Source organism: Brachyistius frenatus, unplaced genomic scaffold (assembly GCF_029030835.1).
Source record: "Brachyistius frenatus isolate BFR_SWC_R1_liver_20210118 unplaced genomic scaffold, ASM2903083v1 Contig_155, whole genome shotgun sequence".
NCBI lineage: Eukaryota > Metazoa > Chordata > Actinopteri > Embiotocidae > Brachyistius > Brachyistius frenatus.
In genome coordinates, this window is record NW_027210754.1 from 726,588 (window position 1) to 752,382 (window position 25,795).

At 40.6% G+C, this 25,795-nt stretch overlaps 1 protein-coding gene across 2 annotated transcripts in view; it reads right to left on the reverse strand.

The window, feature by feature from the left end:
* Positions 1-25,795, reverse strand: part of gab2 (GRB2-associated binding protein 2) — a 34,452-nt gene that overhangs the window by 3,569 nt on the left and 5,088 nt on the right. Inside the window, exons 2-8 of one of the 2 annotated variants that reach the window (XM_069716305.1) lie at positions 15,210-15,510; positions 4,504-4,732; positions 1,971-2,566; positions 1,088-1,131; positions 629-908; positions 354-444; positions 114-216 (exon numbers count right to left, since the gene is read on the reverse strand). In XM_069716305.1, coding sequence (XP_069572406.1) covers positions 114-216; positions 354-444; positions 629-908; positions 1,088-1,131; positions 1,971-2,566; positions 4,504-4,732; positions 15,210-15,510 — 1,644 coding nt within the window. Of the gene's footprint in view, positions 1-113; positions 217-353; positions 445-628; positions 909-1,087; positions 1,186-1,970; positions 2,567-4,503; positions 4,733-15,209; positions 15,511-25,795 lie in introns of both variants that reach the window. The other variant, XM_069716303.1, reaches the window with a different exon arrangement.

Below are 25,795 nucleotides of genomic sequence, written 5' to 3' on the forward strand. Positions count from 1 at the left end.
AGGTTTCACTCACACTTGGTGCAGTGAGTAAGTGTAGCATGCAAACAAGTGGATCATTAAAACAAAGAACACAATGTACTCTCCTGATCTCCCCTGCAGCTATTGGGACTCACCATAGCTACATAATTCTCTTCACTGTCTGCAGAGTCGGTGCTGGTGATGCTTTGTGTAGAGATAGGTCGACAATGCTGGGAGGACATGGAGTTCATAGGAGGCCTGAAGCATAGCAGACAGGACTGTGAGTGATCTCAGGATGAAACGAAATATAGCAACAATCTGTACCATCAAACTGTGTGCGTGTGTGTGGGAGTGACCATGGATAATCTATCTTGAATGGCTGATATAAGACTCACATGGGCCGTGTCCAGGACATGGTGACTGGGCTCTTAAATGGCAGCTCATCAATGATCCCATTGTTCTTCAAATCAAGAGGTGTTGGCTTCGCTGTGGAAAACAAGAGCAGACACTGTCAACAGAAATCCTAGTCTTTGTAAAAAAACAAAACAATTAACAATACGTTGCTACTCTCATTAACAATACAGAGCAGATTTGAAGCAACAGAAAAGGCGATTAAAAAAATAAAACTCATTGTTTTAGATCAGCAAGAACTCTACTGCCAAAAACTCACATTTCCTGTTCGGTTTGAGGTTACGGTTGATGGGTGGTGGTGTAACATCACTGAGACGACTGGGCCTATGACACAAGGAGGCACTGCTCCCCTTACGGGCAGGTAATGTTGCAGAGAATCCTGGGAAATCAAAGTGATGTGGTCCTGGGCTCATAGGAATGTAGATATTCTTAGGACTGTCAGCTTGGGCGGCGCTGAGTGGCGAGGATCCAGGATTCATGGGCACATAGTTGTCATCTGAATTGCCGCTGTCAGAGCGAGTCAGAGGGGCTTGGGTTCTCTGGCATCGAAAGAGACAGAGGGCATCAAAAGAGGCCGAGGGCACATGACTCAGTCTCTCTGGACTCAATATTTCAGGAAAAATGTAACACTCAGTTGGAGTAAATATAGCAGAAATATATTTTCTATCTATGCAGACTATGATTTTGTACTGACAGTAAGAGAGAGAGAGTGACTTACCAGGTAGGAGCTGAACCCATCATTGACAGACTCCACAGACTGGCCTGAGTTGTTAAAATGGACGAGACGGTGATGGCTGTTAGTTTCAAAGGAGGAGCCTGTACAAAAAGACACTAAGAGAAATCAATATTTACCACTGCCATACATTTAAAAAAAAAAAAAAAAAAATGCTCCTCCAGTGCAATATTGCAATGCCAAACATACACGAGTCAAAGACTGCACAATAATCACTGCAAGAGAGGCCAATTTAGACAAAAATGGCTGACATTTCATGTAGTAAACAAGTTTTTATAATGAAAAAAACAGAACACAAGTGACACTTCATTAAATGCTTCACTGGGTTATAATTAGTCTTTACAGCACAGGTGTGTGAACAGCCTGTTGCCTCACTAACAGGGGTCATACGTCAATTCTTGCCTGTGGCTATATGAAACCTGAGCTTGGCTTTAGCAAAGCAACAAAAACAGCAAACTAAGAAGCCAAGCATTGTGTCTGCAGGAGCTTTTTTTTTTTTTTTTTTAATTGCTTATCAGCCTGGAACAAGGCATTCTGGAGCAGGCTGTATGGCTAGAATTTCATTAGCGTCTCAACAGAGCAGTGTCTGCTAGACTAGGCCTTTTGTTTCTGCTCAGCTGCTTGCATTAAATCAGTAAAGTGAGAGACAGAGGAAGAGAGAAAGAGGGAGAGGAAAATGCAATACTGCAAGAGGGTGAGCGGTCCTAGTCAGGCTTGCAGTCAAAACAGGACACAGGTAAAAAAAAAAAAAAAATCAATCATAAAAAAATGCATGATTAAAAAAGACCTGTGTGACTTAACTTGTGTTTTAAGTAAGAAGCAGCATATAGAAGGAATGCAGTTTAAGTGCTAATGACTGTCTGCGTACCTCTGTGCAGCCTGATGTTCTCAACAGCGGGGAGAGTATTTCTGCGAGGGATGACTGACACCGCAGACATCATCTCTCCATTCTGGCTCCCTGCTGATTGGGGACTCCCCCACTGCCCCTCAGACCCCTGGCTAGGTTTAGGGGGCCTGGGAGGAGGTGCACAGGAGGATTCAGAGCTGGAGGGCGTCAAGGCATTGTGATTCTTATCAAATGTCCGGGGGATCTGATAGAAGGAGCCAGGCGGTGTGGGAAGGTCATAATTGTCAGGTGAACGCTCGTTGCCATGTATGGAGGCGAGGGCGTTGCAAGGCGTTTTGAAGGTGTACACCTCCTCATTCTCAAGCTCAGCATCACCGAGACTGCTGTGAGCCGGTGCCTCAGAGCTGTAACCTCGCGGAAGTACGTAGCAGGCCTCCTGGGCGGAGTCATCGTGCAGTGGTGACTGGTGTTTTCCTGGCTTCGGAAGGCTGTAGAAGCCATGCAGCTGAGCACCCATGCCATTTAGACAGTGTGAAACGCCATAGGAGAGTTTCTGCACGGAAGAGTCGCTCCCCATTAACACATTGCTTCGTGTGGCCTGGGAGAAACTGGCACTCCTGCAACGTGGGCAAAGACACACACACAAACACACAAGTCTTTAATATGGCCACTTTCCACACAGCCCAAATGCAACACTAGCTTATCTCAAACAATGGCAAAGAACGATCATCTCTTCTACAGTAGCATTTAATACAATTTCAGTGCAGCTACCCATATAACCACTAGATGGTACCATGGCACTTTGGAGGAAACTTTACGACAGGACAACATACTGAATACACTTGAAGATCCAGTGACTGAACGCTTTTAACATACTCATTCATTTGTATTTCTTACATTCCCTCAAAAAGCTGAATTGTTTACATGTTTTCAGAATGTTGATAAGGATCCATGTTAAGAGGGGGAAGTCTATGACTTTCCCAGAGTTTCTCTGACTCGGTTATGCACCCTAGGGATATGCCTCATTTATTCTGGCTCCTTTGTAGGGCTTGACCTTGAGGGCCAACTGGAGCAACTCTTTAGCTTAGATATTCCTTAGTTGAGAAGTGGCCTGATTTAGTTCAACAATGCATATATAAGATCTCCTCAATGAGTCGTTTATTCATACTACTGCTTAAGCGATTGTATGCAAATGATTTAGCTAAACTATGTCATAAATATAACACGTATAAATACAAAAAAAATGCACAAAAGCAATGCAGTTAATATTGACATATTTTTTTCTTCTCTCTAGGTCCATTTCTGTTTCATGTCAAATAGTATCCTGTGTGCCATCAATACTTCTTCTGTCTCCTCTGGATTTCAATCATCAGTCAATAATTTTGTTCATAGCTCTGTCTTCCATCATTATTGCTGCATGGGGGCTTTTACATCATACCGCAATTCATCAGACCCGTGGATTTCCATTCTGACATGAATCATACCCTGCCACCAGATGCCTGTTTTAATTAGCAGACTCACAAAACAGAAGCCAGTGACAGAAATATCTGCATAAAGCTGATGAGATGGATTGTGAGCTTTGATTTCCTGGGTTTCACAAAGGTCCGATACAGCAGATTTATGTGCAAATCGTGTGGCTGAGAGGGCAGTTCTACCCTGGGTTAGTCTAAACCTATGGGAGTGATGAATGGCCGCCTCAACCTCATTGATCATCTACTGTGCCGGCTACCTGCTGAATGGCATCATTATTAAAGCTGCCTTTTGAGTCTAAGAAACAGGCACGATGGCAGCAGAAGGTGAGGTGAATGTTAATAGAGAACTTGGGGGTGCATTTAATATAAGCGCTTGGTTCTTTTGTTCTCCTGCTCAGCATATAGCTGAAACAGGCATTTGTGTCTTCATACATACGATTATACAATGTATGAGCACCTATGAGTCTTGTGTATATTTCGGTTTTTTTTTTTGTTTTTTTTATCCTTAATCGACTTCATTGTTTAAAGACTACCTAAAGGCAATATCGGATGTATAGCATTTCTGCACTGATGCGATGAAATACCTTAATTTTGTAGTATGTAGTACACTGGAATAACCAAAAACATGAATGTAGATTTAATTAATTATTCTTTGTAATAACTATCAGTCCTGCAAAATAAGTGTAATCCATATTGCTTATCGTCACTTATCCCTATTATCGTTTTTCATTTTTAAATCAAGTTCAATATTTAATTCAGAAAAAAAACCTTGTTTGTTTATAGGTTTCTTTCGGCTTCTGGATTTAGACTTTTCTGCCATTCCCATAGAAACATTTCTACAAAATGATCCAGTAGTTTTTTTAGACTGTTATCTTACCACAATGCATTTTCCCATGCACTTGCACATACACATACACACAACCACACACCCACACACGGTAGTTGGATCATTTTCCCCTTATAACAGTAGTTGTAGCCCTTAGGGGCTCCTAAGCTGAGGAAGCCCTATAAACCTGTATGTTGACCTGTATTAACAGAAAACAGGAAACTGACACAGGACGCCTGAGGGTCATGACCTTTACCGTGCACTTTCTGTCTTCCTGCTCATGCACTGGTGGAGGAGGAGGTAGTCCTGTGGTGCACTGTTGGACAGGGAGCCGTGGTGTGAGTGGCGCACAGGCACGTCAAAGGTGAAGAGCACTGGCTGGCTGGAGTGGATGGGGGCAGAAGGCTTGCGCTCACCGGTCAGAGGAGCCACTGAGCCAGTGGCATCTGCTCCAACAGAACGAGGCATATTGTGTAACCTGCCATCTGCAGACAGAAGAAATTGGAGTCATTGATTATTGACAGCACTAAAGTTTTTTCTTTTTTTTTCACTCACCATAGTTTTCTGCAAACGACATGCTGTACTTGTTATGCACCAGAAATTGACCGTCAGCCAAGTAAACATCGCTTAATTTTTTTTCTTATTCTCGCAATCTTTGCATTAACAGGCCCATGTGTAATTCATCATGACCTTTCCTTGCATGGTGTTCTTGTAGTCAGTAGCTTTCAATCTGCTCTCCAATCAATAAAGAAGAGGGATCTGCCTCTAGGGGGGGAGAGAAAACAGTATCCTTCTGCTTTTTGGGCCACCGAGTGCAAGTGGTTGAACATAACATGTACCAAGTTATCCTTTTTGACCAGGGTCAATGTGCTTTGTTTGATTTTATTGAGCCGACCATTGTTTTGCACAGTGGGACTGTGTGAAAAACATGGTCTTACAGACTTATTGTTTCTGTGTGACATCCCTGATATTTCCATTGAAAGACTACAAAGAAAAGACAAATCTGAGATGGGGATGCTGGAAATAGACTGGGCAGGAGGCCAAAATGAGGAGGTGCACACTGAGCTGTGGGAGTAGAGAGTGGGCGGCCCAATGATCCATCGACCCATGGAGCTGTGTGCAACACTGATGGGAGAGGGAACAAAAAACAACAAAAAAAGCTGCTGCCGAAACTAATCTCTCGCTTTCACAAGTGCAAGGTTTTTGCACATGCATTATGCTTTAGTGCAAGTAATTACAGACAAAACAAATTTAAGGTTTAATTATGATTAACCTATCGTTTGTTTTTTAACTTAATCTTTTAATCTATCAAATGTGAAAATAGCAGAAATACGCGCTGCAATTTCCAAAAGCCTGCCTGACAACAGTCCACAACCGAACCATATTCACAAGGATGTAAAACAGAAGAAAACAGCACAACTTCTCATTTCAGAGGCTGGAACCTCTAAAGAGTTTTTTCTGTTGGATAAATGACTTGTACACTCGTAGTTATCACATTTTCTGTGAATCCACATCCCACGTTTAACTTCTTCATGCAACACCCTACCCTCCTCCACTCTGCTCCTCCTTTATCAGACATTTGTAAAGAATGCTATGGGTCAAACTGCCCTTTAAGAAGAAGGCAGAGCTCTATGAGTCATGGTTTGAGCTGCAAAACGCATACGAATGTGGTGTGTGAACATGTGCGTATGCATGTGGGACAGTTGGAGGGCGGGGGTATTCTAGAGTCCAGTTTGCTGAATGAGGTCACATCCATGCCTGAGGGGGAGAAATGGCTCCGCTATGGGGTCTCCAGGCCAGTGGACAAGTGAGATACCCAGGCCCACACAACGCAGTCTGGGACTCCCCCCAAATCATCCTCAATTACAACATTGTTCTGAGCAATTCCACTCTCCCTGGGCTGGTTAGGCATCATCTCCTGTCTCCACAAAAAGCTTTGTAAAAGCTTTCATCCAGTGTGGTGAGTACAAGGCCCACTAATATGCGTAGATATATTGATTTATTGACGAAAGACAGTTTTCTCCACCCTAAGTGGAGAGCTGCATTGAAAAACACAAGCAGGTTTAATGACTTTAGTGAGGAGACAAAAAAAAATGCATAAAATCTTTCATTTTGATTGTATATGCGAGCACGACATAATGTCTTTCTGTGTGCTGCAAACGGTTTTTGATTAACTGCAGACATGACTGTCAGAATCAGAACAGGATGAAAGATGGCTGGTCCAGTCTGCTGATGGAATAGTCTACATGGCTCATCACTGACACTAATGGCCTCGTTGATGTATGCTACCACTGGGAGGCAATTCCATCGGCTCGGTAGAACCCCAACAAAGAAATCGAGTAAAGAGCAAAAAAATAAAAACACTGAAACTTCCCACAGATTATCCGAGCAATATTCCCTCCACTTGGTGATGATGTACTAGAACACTCAATGTGAGATGGTAAAATGTTTATTAACCAAAGTGAGAAATGATTTATTATATTACAGCTTACAAAGAAAAGTAATAAAACTAGTAGAAATAGATAGATACATTGCTCAGCTTGAAAATAACATCAGACCATCAACGTCGAGGCCTTAAAAGATCCTTTCAGTCTGTGAACGATAGATGGCTATTTTGGGTCGAAGAACTCCAAAGTTCATGAGCAATTTTCCAATTATGTTCTATAATACATCACCTACTGTCTCATTGGCTCTGTGGCCATAATCTAATAGAAGCTGGCTGCTGGCCTCCGGGGGCCAAAATTAGAAACCTGCTGGATCACTCACGACAAGAGCGTCTTTGTAGGATGTTCATTTCCTCCCAATCTGGCCAGAATTAGATGAGGACATATGATAATTTAATCTGAAATTACAGTGTATGTAAAAATAGAAAATACCACTGCCCTGTTGAATTGAAATTGAATTTTCTCAATAAAGCACACTTTTCATCAGCATTGCAACCGAACCACTCCATCCACCTATACCTTCAATTTTAGTACTACAAAAATGCAATCTCCTTGATGGTTTCATAAGAGGTTGCATTCAAAGATATAGCCTCAGGGCTCAAACAGCTACAATGGATGTTGCAAATTCACCCCAGATATGTCAAGACTACAGGGTGACCGGCGGGTGGAATGGATGGAGGCCATCTTGTGACACAAGGGACACAATAGGTTTGATGTCAAAGTGCTGTTGAAAAAAAAAAGGAAAAGGCATCTAAGGTCTGAAGTGAACAAAGTTACACGGCTGTTTGATTCTCCCTTAAAAAAAAGCTCACAAGAGTATAAAGCAGAGCAAGCACACAGGAGCATTCCTCAATCACATTACTCCCTGCACCCGCTCCACAGCGTCATGTGAGCACCACCACTCAACCACCGAGACATCAGTTTGCGTCAAAATGCTGGACTGATCGATCACCTAGGAGGCTCAGCCTCGGTGGCCAATTACACAGTCCGGGTAAATTCTAAAACAGCAACTCATTTTTAATTCTCTGCTCTCATTTCTGCAAGGCAATGGCTAGATAAAGACAAAAAAAACCCTCCCTAAATAGATATGTACAGCAGAAATGATGAAGGACTGAGGGAAAAAGAAAACTGATCTATACATGAGCGGGTCTGTTGCATTAAATAGTCTAAAGTTTTATTTAAAGATATTTTATACAATACTTATTTTACTTATGACAACGACAGGAAACTATCTAGATTTCAAAAGATACACAGTTGCTTGGATGCGTTGGGTTGGTTGGCTATTAGTGAAAGTCCTGTTTTGTTAAGGGAGGTTTATGTGTTGCCACTGCCAGTCACAATTTAACTGACATGTCTTAAGAGCAATCACTGTTAAAGAGGAAAAACAAATAATGACCAAACTTCACTATCGTTCAAGTAGTTTCCTCTTTAATCATTGTTGGCAAGTCTAAATTCCACCTAGATTACACATCTCTGTTTATTTTATATGAATAAGTAAATCGGGAAATGCAGAGTACACCATTCCCTCATCTGTAACAATAGTATCATTTTCAAGGTAAAGTACGACATGCAGTTAATTCATTTCACGAGAAACATTTTAAAGCCATAGGGAGAGCTGAAGTGAAAGATTCATGAATTTGGCTCCACAACTGGGATTCAATATGGACTCCCTGAGAAAGATATTGTTTGGATACATCAACTCCCCAGTAAGACCCAGTTGGACAAAACCTGCCAGGGCAGCTTTTGAAAAAGCTGATTTAGCAATTCTTTTCTCTTTTCTTTTCAATTTTTCATCATCTAACGCAACAGTTAAACTGGAGTAACAATACTGACTTTTATTATGTTTTCCAAGGGACAGATAGGAAACCAGACAAAATGGTCAAAACTAAACGAAGGGAACTGTCTTGCAAAAAAAAATGAAGCAAAGAAAAGGAAAAGAGGGGTGCTTACGAGTAAAATCCTCATCCCTTAATTGAGATTATTCGTGTCTCTGAGTTTAAACAGCCGGCTCAGAGCAGAACAAAGCCCATGATTGACGAGATGATGTTCCATTCATTAAATTGTGCTTGGGGGTGGGTCTCCTTGAGTGCAGACACACACTGCGCTCCCAGCCACCAGTATCTGATAACACCCATCCACAAATTATAAGCACAAGGAAAATATGAAACTCCGTGTGTGTCTGTGTAAGGAATTCAGAGATGCGACAATTACTGCTTACTTATCTCTACTGCTGTACGTTTCTTTTGAAAACTCTTGATTTTGGTCGTCAGCATTTGTTCAAAATGAATAATTGTACTGTAATAGCATCTCAATTGAGCTCTTGAGTTCAATTTATTTTTTATAAAACAAAATGCATTGCTAAATCTAAACATGATTGATCCTTTGCACAGCTTTTAAACATTTAAAAGAAATAAATCTCAGCCCTTTCTCTGATGATTTTGATGATGAGTGTTGCACAATGCATTCTCAAATCTCTTATTTCTACGTATTGTAGGATACGCAGCAGTGGCAGGGAACAGTAAACTGTCCTCAGGCAGCTTTGTGGCAGTAGAAACCTGACCTTCCAGTGCCACGCAGTCTCATTATGTTAACAAAAATCAATGCAGATGAAGGGCACTTTGGGAGGTGAAAGGGAAGGCGAGCATTAGCAGAGAGAGTAAGAAGCTAAATAAGCGGGGCTGTGAGTGGTATTTACATGATGTTCGAATGTGTATGCATGTTTGTCTAGGCGTATACAGTGTATATGTAAATGCAAAATATTTGTCTGGTTATATTTTGTAAATTCAATAAAACTATTGGGATATAATCATATTTCTACGTGCAAGTATTTCTTTAATAAAGGCTCAGTTCAAGATAAATTAGCCCACTTTTTGGTTTTGAGATATAAGTTGAAAATTTTTGCTGCTCAAAGCATTGAAAAATCTGATGTCAAAATCTCAACTTCACAGGAACCTCTTTTTTATAGGAAAAAAATTGCTCATAAACAAACATTATGTTCTGTAGATAATTGAAAACAACTGCTGCAAAGACATGATGGTGTTAAGCAGTTATGTTATTTTGTTATTACGGGGATTTTTGGCCGATCCTTGTCTCTAGGTTTGGACAGCTATTAATGAATCTTGGATGTATATATATATATATATATATATATATATATATATATATATATATATATATATATATATATATATAACAAAGGAAAAATGAATGTCAAAAGTGAAATTTTAAAGTGCCATTATTGGTCCTAGAATTACTTTAAAAAAAACATTTACACACCCCTTCACAAATGCATGTGCATGCATGTGGGAGAAGGTGTGTGAACATGAGAGAGAAACAGAAACAAAACGAGGCAATGTGAAAGATAGAATTACAGAGAAAGAGTTGCGTAACAATGAACTGTCAAAAGTTGCCCTTGGCTATCTCTCCTCATCGTCATGAGATGCAGCTCACTACTTGCAGCAGAGACCAACTCTGACTGATAGAGGGTAAGTTCACATCAAGGTGCCAATGCAACTGATGCTGCCAAATATCTCAAAATCCTTTTAGAAATACAAACACATCAACACTTTTAAAGATGTATTGTCTAGCTAACCCTATCTAATCCCATTTACACTACTTTCCAGTGGCACTGCGGCTGTACAAGGCAAGTACAGTTTATTTGTAGAGCACATTTCAACAACAAGGCAATTCAAAGTGCTTCACATAAAACCATTAAAAGCATCAAAACATAAGGCAAAAGAAAAGGACAGGCAGGTTTCTGGGAGTTTGTTCCAGATATGTGGAGCATAAAACCTGAACGCTGCTTCTCCATGTTTAGTTCTGACTGTGGGGACAGAAAGGAGACCAGTCCCAGATGACCTGAGTGGTCTGGATGGTTCATAAGGTAGCAGTAGATTAAAAATGTATTTTGGCCCTAAACAATTCAGTGCGTTCTAGACCAATGGTAGGATTTTAAACTCGGTCCTTTGTTTGACAGGAAGCCAGCGTAAAGACCTCAGAACTAGAGTGATGTGATCCAGTTTTTGGCACCAAAAACAATTGCTTCTGTTTTATCCTTGTTTAAATGAAGAAAATTCTGGCACATCCAGTTGTTGATTTGCTCAATGCATTTACCCAGCCCTTGTATGGGACTATAGTCCCCTGGTGATATAGTTATGTAAATTTGTGTGTTGTCTGCATAATTATGATAACACACTTTGTTGTTTTCCATAATTCCAGCTCGTGGAAGCACGTAGATGTTGAACAGAAGAGGGCCCACAATTGAACCTTGGGGAACACCACATGTCATTTTAGTCCGCTCTGATGTGTAATTAGCTTTCGACACAAAGTATTCTCGGTCCTTCAAGTAGGATTCAGACCAGTTTAGTGCTATGCAAGAAAGTCCCACCCAGTTTTCTAGTCTGTCTAGTAGTACGTCATGGTCGACAGTGTCGAATGCAGCACTGAGATCCAGTAATACTGAGACTGAAATTCTGCCACTGTCTGTGTTTAAGTGGATGTGATTGAAAACCTTAACAAGAGCAGTTTCAGTACTGTAGTGCTGTCGAAAGCCTGATTAGAAAACATCAAAACACTTATTTACAGCCAGGAAGTTGTTCAGCTGTTGAAAAACAGCATTTTCAATTATTTTACTTAAAAATGGGAGGTATAAGAGCAACAAATGAGACATTGTTCACAATATGTAACATTATTGCTGAGAAATACAATTATGTCTATCCCAGAAACCCACGCTGATGTGAGTGAGCCTTGTTTACTTCTGCCTGTCTCTGTACGCAATGAACCATGCCGTCTGCATAACTTGCCATTTGTTCTTCTTCAGTTGTTTCTGTCAATTTATGTAATTTCCATAAGAGGAACGAACTTCTCCATTTTTTTTTAAAGCTTTGTTTGTTTTCTTTAAGAAAGGGAAATTCCCAGTCCGTTAGGTGACACACTCGCTCAGCTCTGCAGTTGTCTGCTCAGAGGATAACTGAAAAAAATATCATATTATCGACCACATACCCGAGTCACTTCATCAAACTATAATCACAAAAACCCACAAGTACAAGACTCTGCATCAACTGATAAAATGTAAGCACATTAGATATCAGTTGATATGTTGCCTGTGAAATCTAACTGAGCTCCACCAGCAGTACGTGTTCACGAGTGATTAAGATCAGAGACATTGCATGAGGAATACTGATGCTGGCAGGAAGTCGTCGAGTGTTGTCTTGGCGGCACTTTTGTCGCTCCCCTCAAATTTCTCTCACTAACACTCACACAGACAGTATGCTCACTGATGTTAACTTCAGCATCAATACTCCCCGTTATTGACAGGTGCTTTCTGTCTGTTGGTGTGGGCGAAAGCATTTTCCAAATGTGCAGAGAATTTCCACACGATGAGACTGTGTTGTCAAAAACAGAATTTGTTGCCACATGAAATTCATATTTGTTTTACTCAAAAAATGTACTCTGCTTTGATCATTTCCGTTTGGGGAAGACATACACAAGTTGTCTTGAAATGATTACTTGGTTAATAAATTGTTTACATCTTGTTTGTCAGCTTGTCATTTTTGGTACTTCTGTTGGCACCCAAGTAGCTGTATTGTCAATTTAGAATTTATTGAAGCTAATCTCTACCCAAATCATTGATTTACATAAAAGGTTTGTACATATTGTTAAACTCTTTAAAGCAAATGTGTGATTTTGTTCTGTATGAATAAAACAAACTTGATATTAAAATGAAGAGAGTGATAGGATCTGCATAAAAGCCAACATTGTACTCCTTGGATAAAAAAAAAAAAAAAAAAAAAAGCCTCTCGTGCAAAGTCGGTTTTACAAGGAAGATACATGTAGACTGATCTTCAGATGTGTGCGGTGTTTGCATGTCTAAAGGGGAAAATGGAACGGAAACCAGAAAGATGAAGCACTGCTTTCTGAGCACAGAAGAGAACAAACAGACTTACTTCAGAGTAGCAGCGGGTCACCTCTGAATGGAGGACAATATCCAGGGCTGCTTCTCCCAATAAGATTCTTTTTAAATGTTTTTTTCACATAGTCAAAACAGCAATAATTAATAGAGTGCAAGTGGAGGACATGAAAACGCTGTGATGAAAATTCTTTAAGAAGTGAAGTAAGAGTCAAATAAAATGTTCCCCAAAATGTTTTCATGCCTGCCTAGTGCATTGAAACACTTCAAGATGGTACTAGTTTTGATGTATAACACTGATCAAAATTAGTCAAGGTTTATCTGACCCTGTCCGCAAATAGTGCTGAAATCCCTGATTATATTTCATGAGCTTTTCAGAGAAAATGCAAAGGGTGGACGCAGAACTCAGTTTCTGATCAAATTTGTGAGAAAAAGGAACGAAAAACTTCTGTGAAAACAGAGCTAAATGACCAAGAAAAGCCTGATGTGATGTTAACGTCAAAGTAAGTATGACACAAGTCCTTTCTATTCCCCAACACATTCGAGCCACACCCTGCTGGCTCCAGTCGTTACAGTTTGAGATCTATGACACCACCTTACTGAACACGGACCAGGGGGATCTCCTCATGATGTCAAGATTTTTTACACTCTCCACAGCTGTTTTTTATTCCACAGCTGGACATACTGCAAGTTACAGATGATCAACCATGTGCAAAAAAAAATTAACGTCCACCAGCTGCCAGATGGTGGGAAAACAACAGCGTGAATGCAATCTGAATGGGAAGGAATCATTTAGTAACAATAGGTTTTTCACTAAATATGGTATACTAAATATATTTGGCCAATTTCATATGTTTTGTAGATGAATGTATTGATATCATTAATATAAAAAAAAAAAAACCTGCACAATGCATTTAAGTATATTGTGGGTCTGTGATAATACACACACATACAAAATAAATTCAAACAATCGTGTATCCGCCCATACTGGATAAGAAGCTCACTCACTTTTGTTTAAGGAGAACAGTTAAGTATCTGAAATTGAGTCATCATTTTGTACATGTAGTTTTGTTTTTTGTTGTTTTTTTAATACAAGATTAAATGGAGAATAATTTACCTTTAGGCAAAGCTATGGCTTGAAGGTAGGAGGATTGCTCCTCTCAATCCCAGACCAAAGCAGCTTTACATAAGAACATTACTGCATAGAAATGTAATCATTAGCATGTCTGGGCGGCACTTTTATCCATCATTCTTTATGGTGCCATTATTATTATTATTATTTTTTATCAGTGGTTGCTCCAGAGAGAAACAAGCAATTCTCATGGAAAACAGATCTAAAACAAAAGCTGTAGCGAAAACACTAAACTGTACCTTTATATTACCAAACCAAGCTTTAATGTGACCAACACCTATTTTCACGATCCTGAATACAAGAAGCAGGGAGCAGACCCTTTCTTTAACTTGAAAAGGTGGTGGAGAGGAGGATGCTGAACAAACTATTATCCATATTGGATAATCCTGACCACCCTCTCCACCACCTGCTGCAGGGACAGCGGAGCACTTTCTCCAAAAGACTCCTCCAGCTCCGCTGTCACAAGGACAGAGACAGGAGATCATTCCTGCCGACCGCAATAAGACTGTACAATAACTCACCTCTGGTAAAATCCATCACAGTACAATAACACTGTTGACTGTGTTTCTTGGTTGTTTGTATATAATATATATAGATATATACTGTACTGTATATACTGTGCATTTTATATTTTATATTTTTTACTGCTATTTTATTGCTTTTCTATTATTCTATTATTATCTTATTGCTTCTGTATGCTGCTGTAGCGAAAAAAATTTCCCCTCGGGGATTAATAAAGTAACTACCTAACCTAACCTAACCTAACCTAACCTAACCTAACCTAACCTAACCTAACCTAACCTAACCTAACCTAACCTAACCTAACCTAACCTAACCCACACAAAAAATAAAGAGTAAAATCAATAACAGCCTCAGACACTGTGTCCATTTATTTGGCAGGGATGTTCCTATTGCACTCTCTCAAATAACAAAGATGGGAGGAAAAAAACACAATTGCCAATAATATCATGTGGCTGAGCCCGTGCTGCAGACTTTTATGAAAAGTAAGATGCCATCTGTTCTAAATAACATCAGAAAAGACCGTGGGGGATTAATAAAAGAGAGGAGTTATTGTATTTTTTTTTTAACAATATATATTATACTGCATGTACTGTGTAAATGTGTGCTGTAAAATGGCAGAAAATTTAAAAATAAAATCACATCACAATTTACCAAAGTGTAATGTCATGTTCTCAAATTGAAAAACAGCCCAAAACCTTTAAATATTTAACTTACTTGATTGATTGTGTTCTGTTGCAATTTTAGGTGCCAAATTTTTGAAAATGTAAATGTAGTCACAACAGCATACTAAGTGCAAACTGATTTCTTGAATAAGGATAGTGGCTTGTTTGGGATTTCTTTCATCCATTTAAAGATAAAAAAAAAAAAAAGAAGAAGAAGAAGAAGATGGAGGGGATGTAGGCTACATAGAAACAGAGGCAGTGATCGAGCAGCAGGAATGGGTCAGGGTTCCTTACCATGGTTGTCGTCCGACTGGTTGAAACCACATAGCTGGCAGATGGAGCGGACCCACTTGTTCATCTCTTCCTCAGTCTCAGCTACGAGATAAAAAGTGCGGTCTGAAGTTTTGATGTCAAACACAAAGCTGTCCTGAAACTCCTTCCTCTTAAAGGTGAGGCCAGCATCCACCTGCTCACAGCAGTGCAGGTCGATGACCCGGATGGGCTTCTTAGAGTGGTCGTTCTTGTAGTACTCCAGGACATCAGGGTCACCACTCATACGGCCACTGCGAAGTATAAACCAACGTTTCTTCCATGCCTGGAAAGGAAATGGAAAAGTAAGAACATTACACTTACCCTGCGAGTCAATAGAGTCACATTATATATGTGGATTGATTGATAATAACAACATAATTTATGTAAGCAACACCAATTCCATCCATTTTATTTCTTACTGTGTTTGATGCAACAAATTGCCGTGGTAACAGACTCAACAGCTGGACTTCAGTTGTGGTGTTAACTGACTTCAGAGAAAAGTCTGCCTATTTGAGTATGCTTGTGGTTGTGTGTGGTTTGTGTATGTGTTGGAGGCATGGGGGGGGAGGGGGGGAAGCAGCAGGTGCTTACTCCCTGCCAATGTATTTCCTGTGCTGATATCCCTCCCTGAGCGAAGAGAAGCAGAGCTCCTCCGTGACAAACTTCATTCTAACTGACTGTAGACTCCTCCCACTGCAAGAACTGGTGAATGACACTGCTTTCATCCAATCAAAATCAAGCCACATCTGCATATGTTCCTCATGCTACTCGATTTTTTTTTTTTTTTTTTTGTACATACACATCCCTTGTCATCACACAATGTGGGCCAATGTAGGTAAGAGCAAAATTCTTACAAGGAAACGTGTTGGTTTTAAACTGATGTTGTATTTGCCAACTGCAAAAGCATTAAGGAAGAACAGTGGCCTTCAATACAACAGCTCCGTATGGTTTTCCAGTGGCTGTCTAAAGAGACTCTGTGTGCTCAAAGACAAAAGAGGAAGATAGACCAGGAAGGGAAAGGGGGAGTAAAGGAGGGTTGAGGGGGAGGGGGGCTTTTGGACATCTGCCAGTGATGCACTTCCGCCAGGCAAAGTCTCACATGCAGGCTGCTGACACACAGGATCCTGCAGGCCCCTCTCTCTCTCTCTCCATCACATCAGACACTGCAAGCCAACCCCTGCCCCACAGACACAGGGCAGAAAAATGGATCGAATCTCTCCTGTGCTGTTCAGACAGATATTCCCTGTCTCCTCTGGAAATATGAACGATAAATGCTCTATTTAGAGAGGCTATTAACTCTGAAATGCCGAGGTAAAATTAATGATGGCTAAAATAGCCGCCTTGGTGTCAACGTCCGGATATTGTGCACATTGGCTATCTGTCAAGCCATCGTGGCTTACTGGGACACTGGGCAACACTGCGACAGAAAACAGAGCTGTTGCTGCCACACCTTTGCTTTTTCTATGAAAAACAAAATCAGATACCAAAATTCTAATCTCCCAGGAGGAAGATACCATCCATCTTCTGGATGGCAAATTCAAAACGCTGGGAGGAGAATGCATGAGCTGGCCAAACATATTGACGACTTGGAAAACAGAGAGAGAAGAAAGAATATATGGACAATATAGGTGTAATGGAGACCATAAAGGAGGGTAGATCTGAGGATTAAAAGTTAAAAAGGGTCCACATTATGCCAGCTCCCACGCCAGGGCCAGGAAAAAAACCCATGACTGGTCCTACTCAGATCAACACTAAAGTTATTGACTGGGAGGTCAGGGCTACAGACTCATGTATGAAAATGTCAAATTGATCATCTTTTATGAAAGTTTGCCACTTTTTATTTTGGCTGTCCAACCACAGTTGATCATAAATGTGGTCAGTTGAATCAGTAAAATTCTCAATAAATTCTCGGTGTCTCTGGGAAGCAGCTGCAAAAGCTGTTGGTCTTCTGGCACCAGCGTCGTCATTTCACGTGTTCATGTAGTTGTAAGAAAAGAGAAACAACAGGCTAATTCAGCTGCCGAGGTAGCCAGACTTGTAGCCTGGCTCGGCCGGACTATTTATCACAGCTTTGTTTGTTTCCTTGTGATTTTACTCTGCACACCCTGCTCGCATTGATGTTCCCTAAGCCACGCTGAAGGGCGTTCAATTAGCGATTAGTATCGGCGATTACACGCGATGACGTTGAAGTCAAGTGTTTTTTGTCAATGTAAGTGCAGCGGTGGTGACGTTTCAGACGGTTTGGTGCATACAGATTGGTTAAAGCTGCTTCAATAGTTTCTAAGTTTTAACCCATGGTCTACGCCCAGTAGGATGCAATGGCTACCAATGGTTCCCTATGGAGCAAACCCAGACCCGAAAAAAATGTACACATTGAATTAGGATCTGGTAACACCAGGCTAAGCCCGAATTTGGATGTCACTAAAAACAAAACAAAACCCTCAAAAAACCCTTTGCTCAAATTGCCCTGTGATGCCAACAGAAGCAGAATCATTCTGCTGCGTTGAATGTCAGTTTGGGAGAGCCAGTGCGTGCGTTACAGTGCATAAACTTTTACCCCTTACATGGACAGAGGTGTGCTGGAGTCCTTTTTAAGGGTATTAAACATATACTGGAAAAGACAAACAAAACCAGCAGGGCAGAGAGGGACGATGATTACTGAGTATTCTTGTCACCTACCTTTCCGGTTTGGCCAAGAAAGTAATAGCTATAGGCGAGAGTCTTTCCTGTCCGTTGCTTTCTGCAAACAATATCATTTGACTGCTTTTTTTGTTGAGTGGGTGCTACAAGGGGAGAGAAGCCCAAAGACTTGAGGTTTGGCATCAGAAACTAATACATGTAGACGCATGGCTCTGTGAGGAGGAGTACTCAGGAAAACTTTTATTGGTCAATCTATCAGACAATGAGGAATGTACTGCTACAATTAACTAGATTCACCGTCAACACTGATTGGACGTCCAGAAAAAAAATAAAATCTAGTTTGCCAGATTTAGAATGTTTGCATAAAGATGTAATTACGTACATGTTACGTTATGACTTACATTATTGCTTATTATTTAGATGATTTTGATACAATATCCATTAAAGCTAATTACATTTTTTACTTTAGGGTTGTTTTTACAGGTTGCCAGTTCAGTTGCTGTTTACACACATTTTATTCTATCTTTTTTTTCAGGAAGTTCTGATATCAATCTTATTTTCAGCATGCAGCCAAAGTACTCCTGACGCTGTAAGACTTTTCATTTTATTATCTGTCAGACTGAAACGCTGATAAAAAAAGCTGCAGGCAGTATGCTGTTAATGGTGTTCATAGAACTGAGCCGCTGTGTGTAACACCCCAGTTTCAGGAAACAGACAAATAAAAATGTAAACAGATATAATCAGCACTATCTGATGAGTTCTGTGAAAACTATATATTAGCTCATTTTTCACTATAGGAGGTTATTATGAATGTTCCCGACTATAAGCGTGAAAGGTTTGAGGAAACAGAGTCCAAAAAAGGAAAAGAAGATACTCCTTGCCTTCTAAATGTTTCCACTGGTGTATGAACTTCCTTATTTCATAGAAATACAGGGCAGTCATCACACTCCTGCACAAATAAATGCAAGCACGACATACTTAAAATATATATATATATCTATTCCAGGTCCACAAAGCACTTTGGTTCAGTGCCATTACATCATTTAGAAAGAAATTGTTATAACTCTTGCAATCCGGATTTAAATAGTTTTGCCTTTTCTGGAAATAGAGAGCATCACTTAATTGGGAGCTGAAATATTGCCCATTTTCTAAAGGTCAGGGCGACCTGACTGAGTTATTTCCTGGCATCCTTCAGCTGCGGTCAGCATATAAACCTAGGACAGCTCTCTACCACACAGGAAAGACAATTCATTTCGGAGGCCTTATCATCCTAAAAATAGAATTAGTACGTCTTCAGGAAAAGAAGCTGCAGCCTAATTCAAGAACAAAATAATTCACAGCTTGGTCTGAATAAGAGGATTGAATTAAAACTGCAAGCAGTGATATACGGGCCCTCGCACTCTGCGCGTCGGCTCCCCAAAGCCGGCTCCCCAACGTGCAGCGCGCGAGGGACCGCATATCTCCAGCAGGGTGCGCTATGACTATGACAGAATATTACTATCAGGTGTCTTCAGGGCAGGACTGTTATCAAAGATGTAATGTTTGAGGAAGATCGGAATATGCACGTAAAAGTTACAGTCAGTTGGAGGTTCATGGCGAGACGCTCAAAATGGCCACCACTACACGGTCACACCGATCGACGAAAACAAATTCATGATGCCGAGAGACTTTTCGGTACATCTCGGTGTGATACCCGTGTCCAACAAATTTGGTGCCGGGGCTGCAGTTTAGGGGGCGCTGGCGAGCCGTTTGGCCACGCTCACTCGCAAAACACATATCACATGTATGTCACACGTTTCATGAGGTCTCAAGCATCCGTTGACCTTAAACATCAACTTCCTGTGTCACGGCGAGACATCAAACTTTGCCGCATCGCCACGGCGACGCCCATTGACAAAGTCGAACGAAATTTCTCGATATATCATCAACCACATGTTTATAAGCTATTCTGATCTCGACTTTAGGTTCACGTGTAGTTGCATGTGAAAGTATAAAAAGTGTCATTTCCAGTGGTTACATCGCATCGTTACGTCGAGGTGTGATACAGATGTCCACCAGATTACGTGCATGTAGGTAAATGTGGCCGCCAGGGCATCTCTTTAGGGGGCGCTAGCGAGCCATTTGGCCACGCCCACTCGCGACTACACTAGAATACGACATGTTTCGCCGGGGGAGAGATATGTGTATCAACATTCATGAGTTTTTAAATATGATAAAGCCTCCAAAAAGGCAGTTCTTTGCGGAGAAAAATAAGGAACGAGAATACTAATTGTACGATATAACAACAGGGCTTTCGCACCTTCGGTGCTCGGGCCCTAATAATGTTTCCCTCTGTCATACTTTCTGCTGAGCTCCTCGTTATGAGCAATCAGTTTTTAAATCAGCCTTTTCAACAACACAACTGGCGGTTGAGCTTCTCTCTCTCTCTCTCTCTCTCCTGCGCACTCTCATCTGCACTCTTTTAAATTTGAGCAAACTTCCCTGCATGGCAAAGTAAATCATGGGGGAGGAGGATACAACAAAAAATGAACTAACCCACCCACCGCCTGTCCTACAGAGCATGCCTAAGCCCATCAATCACTGCCTGAGCCCTGGGAAGTGAGGGCTGAAGCTGTAAAACTAGGCTGAACCATCCCGTCTCTCCAATCTTCCCCTCCCCCTCACGGCTTCAGTTAAATTTGCATCGTTGTTCAACAGAAAAAAGGGCTCAGCAGAGAAACGCTGGCCTTGTTAACAACTGAACTGGACAGTCCACGGGACCACTGAGATAGCTCCGTGCCAGGCCACTAATCACACCAGAAACTAACTTAATATCAAAGAGTTATATTATTGTCTGACAACACACAGCAAATCACATGGAACATGGTGTTACTCCCATGTACCACCATTGCGTTCATCATGTTTGTCTGCTCTTTCTGCAGTACAGATAAAATCTAAGCGGAAAATAGAACAACAAAGTGCAAAACTAAATTTCACTCAATGAGAAAAACAGTAAAGACACAAGTTTGTGAATGCTTCCCAATATTAAGGAAAGAAACCCTTGCTGTTTGGGTTGTAAGAGTCTTAACTGTAGATTGTAAAGAAAAAAAAAATTAAGTTGCCTGCCAGCACTTGAACCTCTCCAAGAAGAAGGGCAGCCATCCGTATCTCTGAACACGCAGTGTTTAGTCTTATACAATCATTCCATAAAGGCTTGATCTTACCTTGTTCCAACATGGTCTCATTTGGTGCTGTGCTGATTGCAGCCAGCTACCGATATAAACAGACGACAGTGGAATACAAAGCCTTCCATGTTTGCATCTACTTTAGATGACTGGGAAGGAAAACATCTAATAACAAAAAAATAGAAGACAATCTTTTGAGCGGGTTAGCTTCTAAAAATAGGATCAAAACTAGTCCATCCAGCCAGTTCCTTTTGTTTTATTGGATGTTGATGAGTAGACATGTTTTTTCTATTTTTGTCAGGATGCTAAACAATGATTCTGGGGGAAAACAAACCAATTCATACAATAGCTCTCCATTCTTGGAAATGAAAAGGACACCGTTTTCTGGTTAATAATTCTCCAAGGCTTTATATCACATTTTGGAATATAAGTACACAGTGACAGTGAATACACCACAACAATCATTCACTGGATTTACACATGTACTGTAAAACACGGTTAAAATAAGTCAAGTCCCAGTAACACAGACTAATGAACTGACGTGAGAGGGATCGTCACGGCCTAAACAATTATCTAAGGTGTGCCCTTTACAGCAACAGAGCAATACGTCGTGTGTGTGTTTAGTAGTAGGCTGTGTCAACAGGCTGGATGATAAGTATCAGTCAACATGTTTTTAAATGTGCAAGAGGAAATATCCAAGCCAAACACATATGTTATTCAAGTTAAAGGTTAGACTAGTGTCGTTTACCTCTGCTCCTATTAAAGCAGTAGATGAGGAGTCAGCAGGTTGTTGTCTTTGACCAAGCCTCCTTTGGTTTACCTGCAGCAGCAGTACGTACACACACTACACAGCTGCACAGCTGCACAAACACTGTAGAGCTGAGGCTGAGTGTACATTTTCTCATCAAGTACCAGCTTTTGTAATGGTCATGTCGCGGTAGAGGGATTTACATCTGGTCATCTTTACTTGACTACAGTCAAACAGGACGCTTCACCCAACATGTCTTCTGTTTGATCTGAGCACAACCCGGTATCACGGCATAAAACGTGAAATAGACACGCTTTGGCCTGTGTAGGTGGGACATTTACACAATTCAACAAAATGCTTGTCGTCTCCTGGATTCAAACCTCATAATCCCGCATGGCAGTCTGTGACTAATGCTACCGAGCCACCAGAAAATGTCATTTGTTGCCTCTGTTGCGGGACATTGGTCACATGATCCCGCATCACATGACCTTTACATGCGTGTAAGTTTCATGCTTCATAAATGTGTAACTGTCACGCCCAGACAGGCCAAAGCATAGCTATTTCATGTTTTGCTGTAATGGGCCGGCGTGTGTACTGCATGCTTCGCCGTGACACTTGTTTGCAGAGCAACGACACATCAGCGCTCTTCCTCACACTCACTAACAACACAGTGATAGGACGGCATTAAAATGCACTAGCACTTGGCCGTTACTGCTTAATTATGGTAAAAGGTGAGTTGAGAGTGATCCACTGGACACTTTGTCCCCATCTTGACTTCATCAATATTTTTTTATCTTCACCCTTTGCTTCTAGCAACCTTATTTTAAAAGCTTATAATTAAAGTTATTATAAATGATTCAAGGATACTGTCAGCTATATGTTAGCATAATGGAGCCTTTCGTTTCACTGATTCAAAAAGGTTTCTGGTTGTCAGTAGGTATAGAAAACATAGTTTCATATCCCCACTTGTGCCTCAATATGGCTGGATGTCCTTTTTTCCAGAAAACTCTTCTCAACAAAAGGACAGTAGTGAAGACCATTTTACAATACATTAATTAAAAAGGAGGACTGTTAAAATGGTCACGCTTGTATGTGTGAATGCCAAAACACTTGTGATTCCGGCGAATGTGGCGAGAGGGGACAGAGCTGGATAGACAATGACGACAGAGCCCTGATTATTTAGTCCTAATCAATAGCGGGTCACACGTCACACCACATTCCAGAAACAGATGGGCGCTTCAGCAAGTGATGAATGTTCTCCAGTTGCATTTAAAGAACGTGACAGCATAAAAACACATTTCAAATTTGCATTTTAATGCTTTCCAAGCTTCCATATTCCAAAATGACAAAATTCAACCTCAATAATCAGGAAAAGCAAAACATGGTGATGCTTAACTTTCAAATAGGGGCAAGAAAATCTACTTAAAATAGACATGCTAGTGTCTGTATTTACTCTTATGACATCCATGTATGTTTATTTAAATAAATCGCAAAGGATTCCTTGGAAGTTGTACAGTTTACACAGGGTTCAACATCTTGGCTCTGACTGAGATGTTAAGCAGACAGCTGTCCCTGACAACGTTTAAAATAGGCATTTCCAAAGAATTTCTAATAAATTCAGGTCACAAAGAAAACACAGTCAAACAGTGTGCCAACAGAGTGTATCTTCAACAGGTCCAGACCATTATCTGCTCCAAGTGGTGAAGAGATCCAGATACTCCTGGGTTGGGCACAGCTTTCTCCCATCCATGTCCCCAGTAAGGTAAACATGAAAAAGCGGTTTCCCAGAGTATAAAGCTGCTGGAGTTTAAATCCAACAGATGCATTAGAGCACTCGTGCAATTGAAATCAAACTGCTCATGTTTCCCAATAGTCAAAACACTGACCTTGGAAGGATGGCAGCTGCTGAGCATAACACACAAAGATAAGACCCAAACAGGGCCATAAATTCTTGTGTGTTAATAAAGAAGGTGGGAGGTTAGCCATGGAGTACAAACACAGACAGGGCCGTCTCGAGCACGAAGGGAAGGAACACTTAACTCCTGATGTTTCCATCATCTGTGCAATTCACAACTTCACATTCTTCTTTTAAGCAAGATGTCGGCTTTAAAAATCTTTCAGTGCATGAAGATTTGAGCCTGATGTGACACTGCTTTCACAGAATCAGAGCAAATATGAGTCCACATACAATGCAATCATGTGACTTTGATGGAAAGCCTCATCCTACAGGTGTGACGATGATTGAGAGGGATGCTGCATTGGTACCTACACAGTTCTCATTCACTCACTTCATGGGGCAATGATCTGCGAAATGTGCTGCACATGCGATGACAAACAACCTCTAAAAATCTCTCAGTAGACATAATCAGCCTCAATTTGCAGTTGAACAGTTCCATCATTAGGAAAATGAGTAATCTCTCGCCATGTCTCCGTATCAGCAAAAGGCTGGGCTTATTTAGCGTGAGCCCACCCCGACAGTTTGACTAACGGGAAGCATTATCTTTAATCAGACTCTTTGTGTTGCTTCCCCTGCCTCTGCCATCTGTGTGTGGAGGGCGTGCAGTGAGCATCTCCTGGTCTTTCTAATTCATTGCAAGGAAGTTATAGGTGCACAAATAAAATTCAGATGGAACAGGAAGGGCCCACAAAGTGGAAGCATTTGCATAGGCGCGTAAAGTCTGCCCTCAGCCACTTAATCTGTTGGACCATCATTCCAATGCAAAAATCACTGCGTCTATGAGGCTGCTGTCCCCAGCCAACTACATGCAATATTAATCAGCCACTGATATGTGGATCAAGATCTTTACATGTATGACATCATGACACATTTTTTTAAATATCTATATTAATCACTCTGTAAAGTATTATAAAAAGCAACTATTAATTGATGAATAATAAATAAGTGTACTACATGCGTACTACAGACTTCCTGATTGTTTTGATGAATTAACAGCTTAGCAATGTATCATGTGCAAGAGTTTGTTGTGCCTTTCAGAAATTAATCATGGTAGAATTATAACTGATTAAAGATGATCTTGTTCCAGTTTGAGTTTGTTCACAAGTGCAGACCATTTATTAGATGAAAAGGTTAATAACATATTGTCAATTAATGGCATCCAGATTACTTTATGCTGTGTATAGTCAAATCGGGGACTTCGTTGTTCTAATGGGTGGAGTATAACACAACACTGGCGAGGGCTGCGAACCTTCAAGATGCCTACCAGTGGGTGCATAACGTCACTAGAAAATCTTCGTCTCATACGGGACAATGATCAACATCACTGTTTCTGTATATCCAGTACACACACTACTCTATTTTAGAACTGGAAGTCTGTATTTGTACACTAGCTATATTTATTCAAGTTTATTCTTATCTGAACTCAGCTGGAGGACATTTTAGCACCTCTGACTGAGCTGCAATGACTCATTAGGGTCTGGATCTTCAGAAGAGTCCCCGAGCAATGTTGATATTAAATAGAACTTATAAAGAAAAAGAAATTTCCCCTCGGGGATTAATAAAGTGTATAAAATCAAAAAAATACATAAATAACTAAATTATGGGAAAGTGTAAAAATGGGCTTTATGAGTCAATGAAAAAAATTATTTAAATTGAACACTTGGTTTTCCCACTAGATCACAGTTTCTTAAATCGAAATTATTAATCATCTATAGAAACCTGTGCATGTTTGTAGCAGTTCTCATTTTGACTACCACAGACACCTGTACCACAACCACAGCTTAAAAGTATTTGTGTACACATTTCCAACTCCTACAAACTATTGCAGCAAATGTTTCTCACGAAATAGAAAGACAACACATCATCAGCCCATTATTAGCATAATGAGCCATTAGTGTTACACTTATATTTTATAATGCAACTGCCTCAAAAGGTTAAACAGTATCTTTAGCTGGTTTAATTTAAGACAAAAGTGACTGGCCACTTCACTTAAGAATCATATCTGAGGGTTTGAGCAAGCACTAAGTTTTTAAAATAAAAATGTTAAAACCTGTTCCCT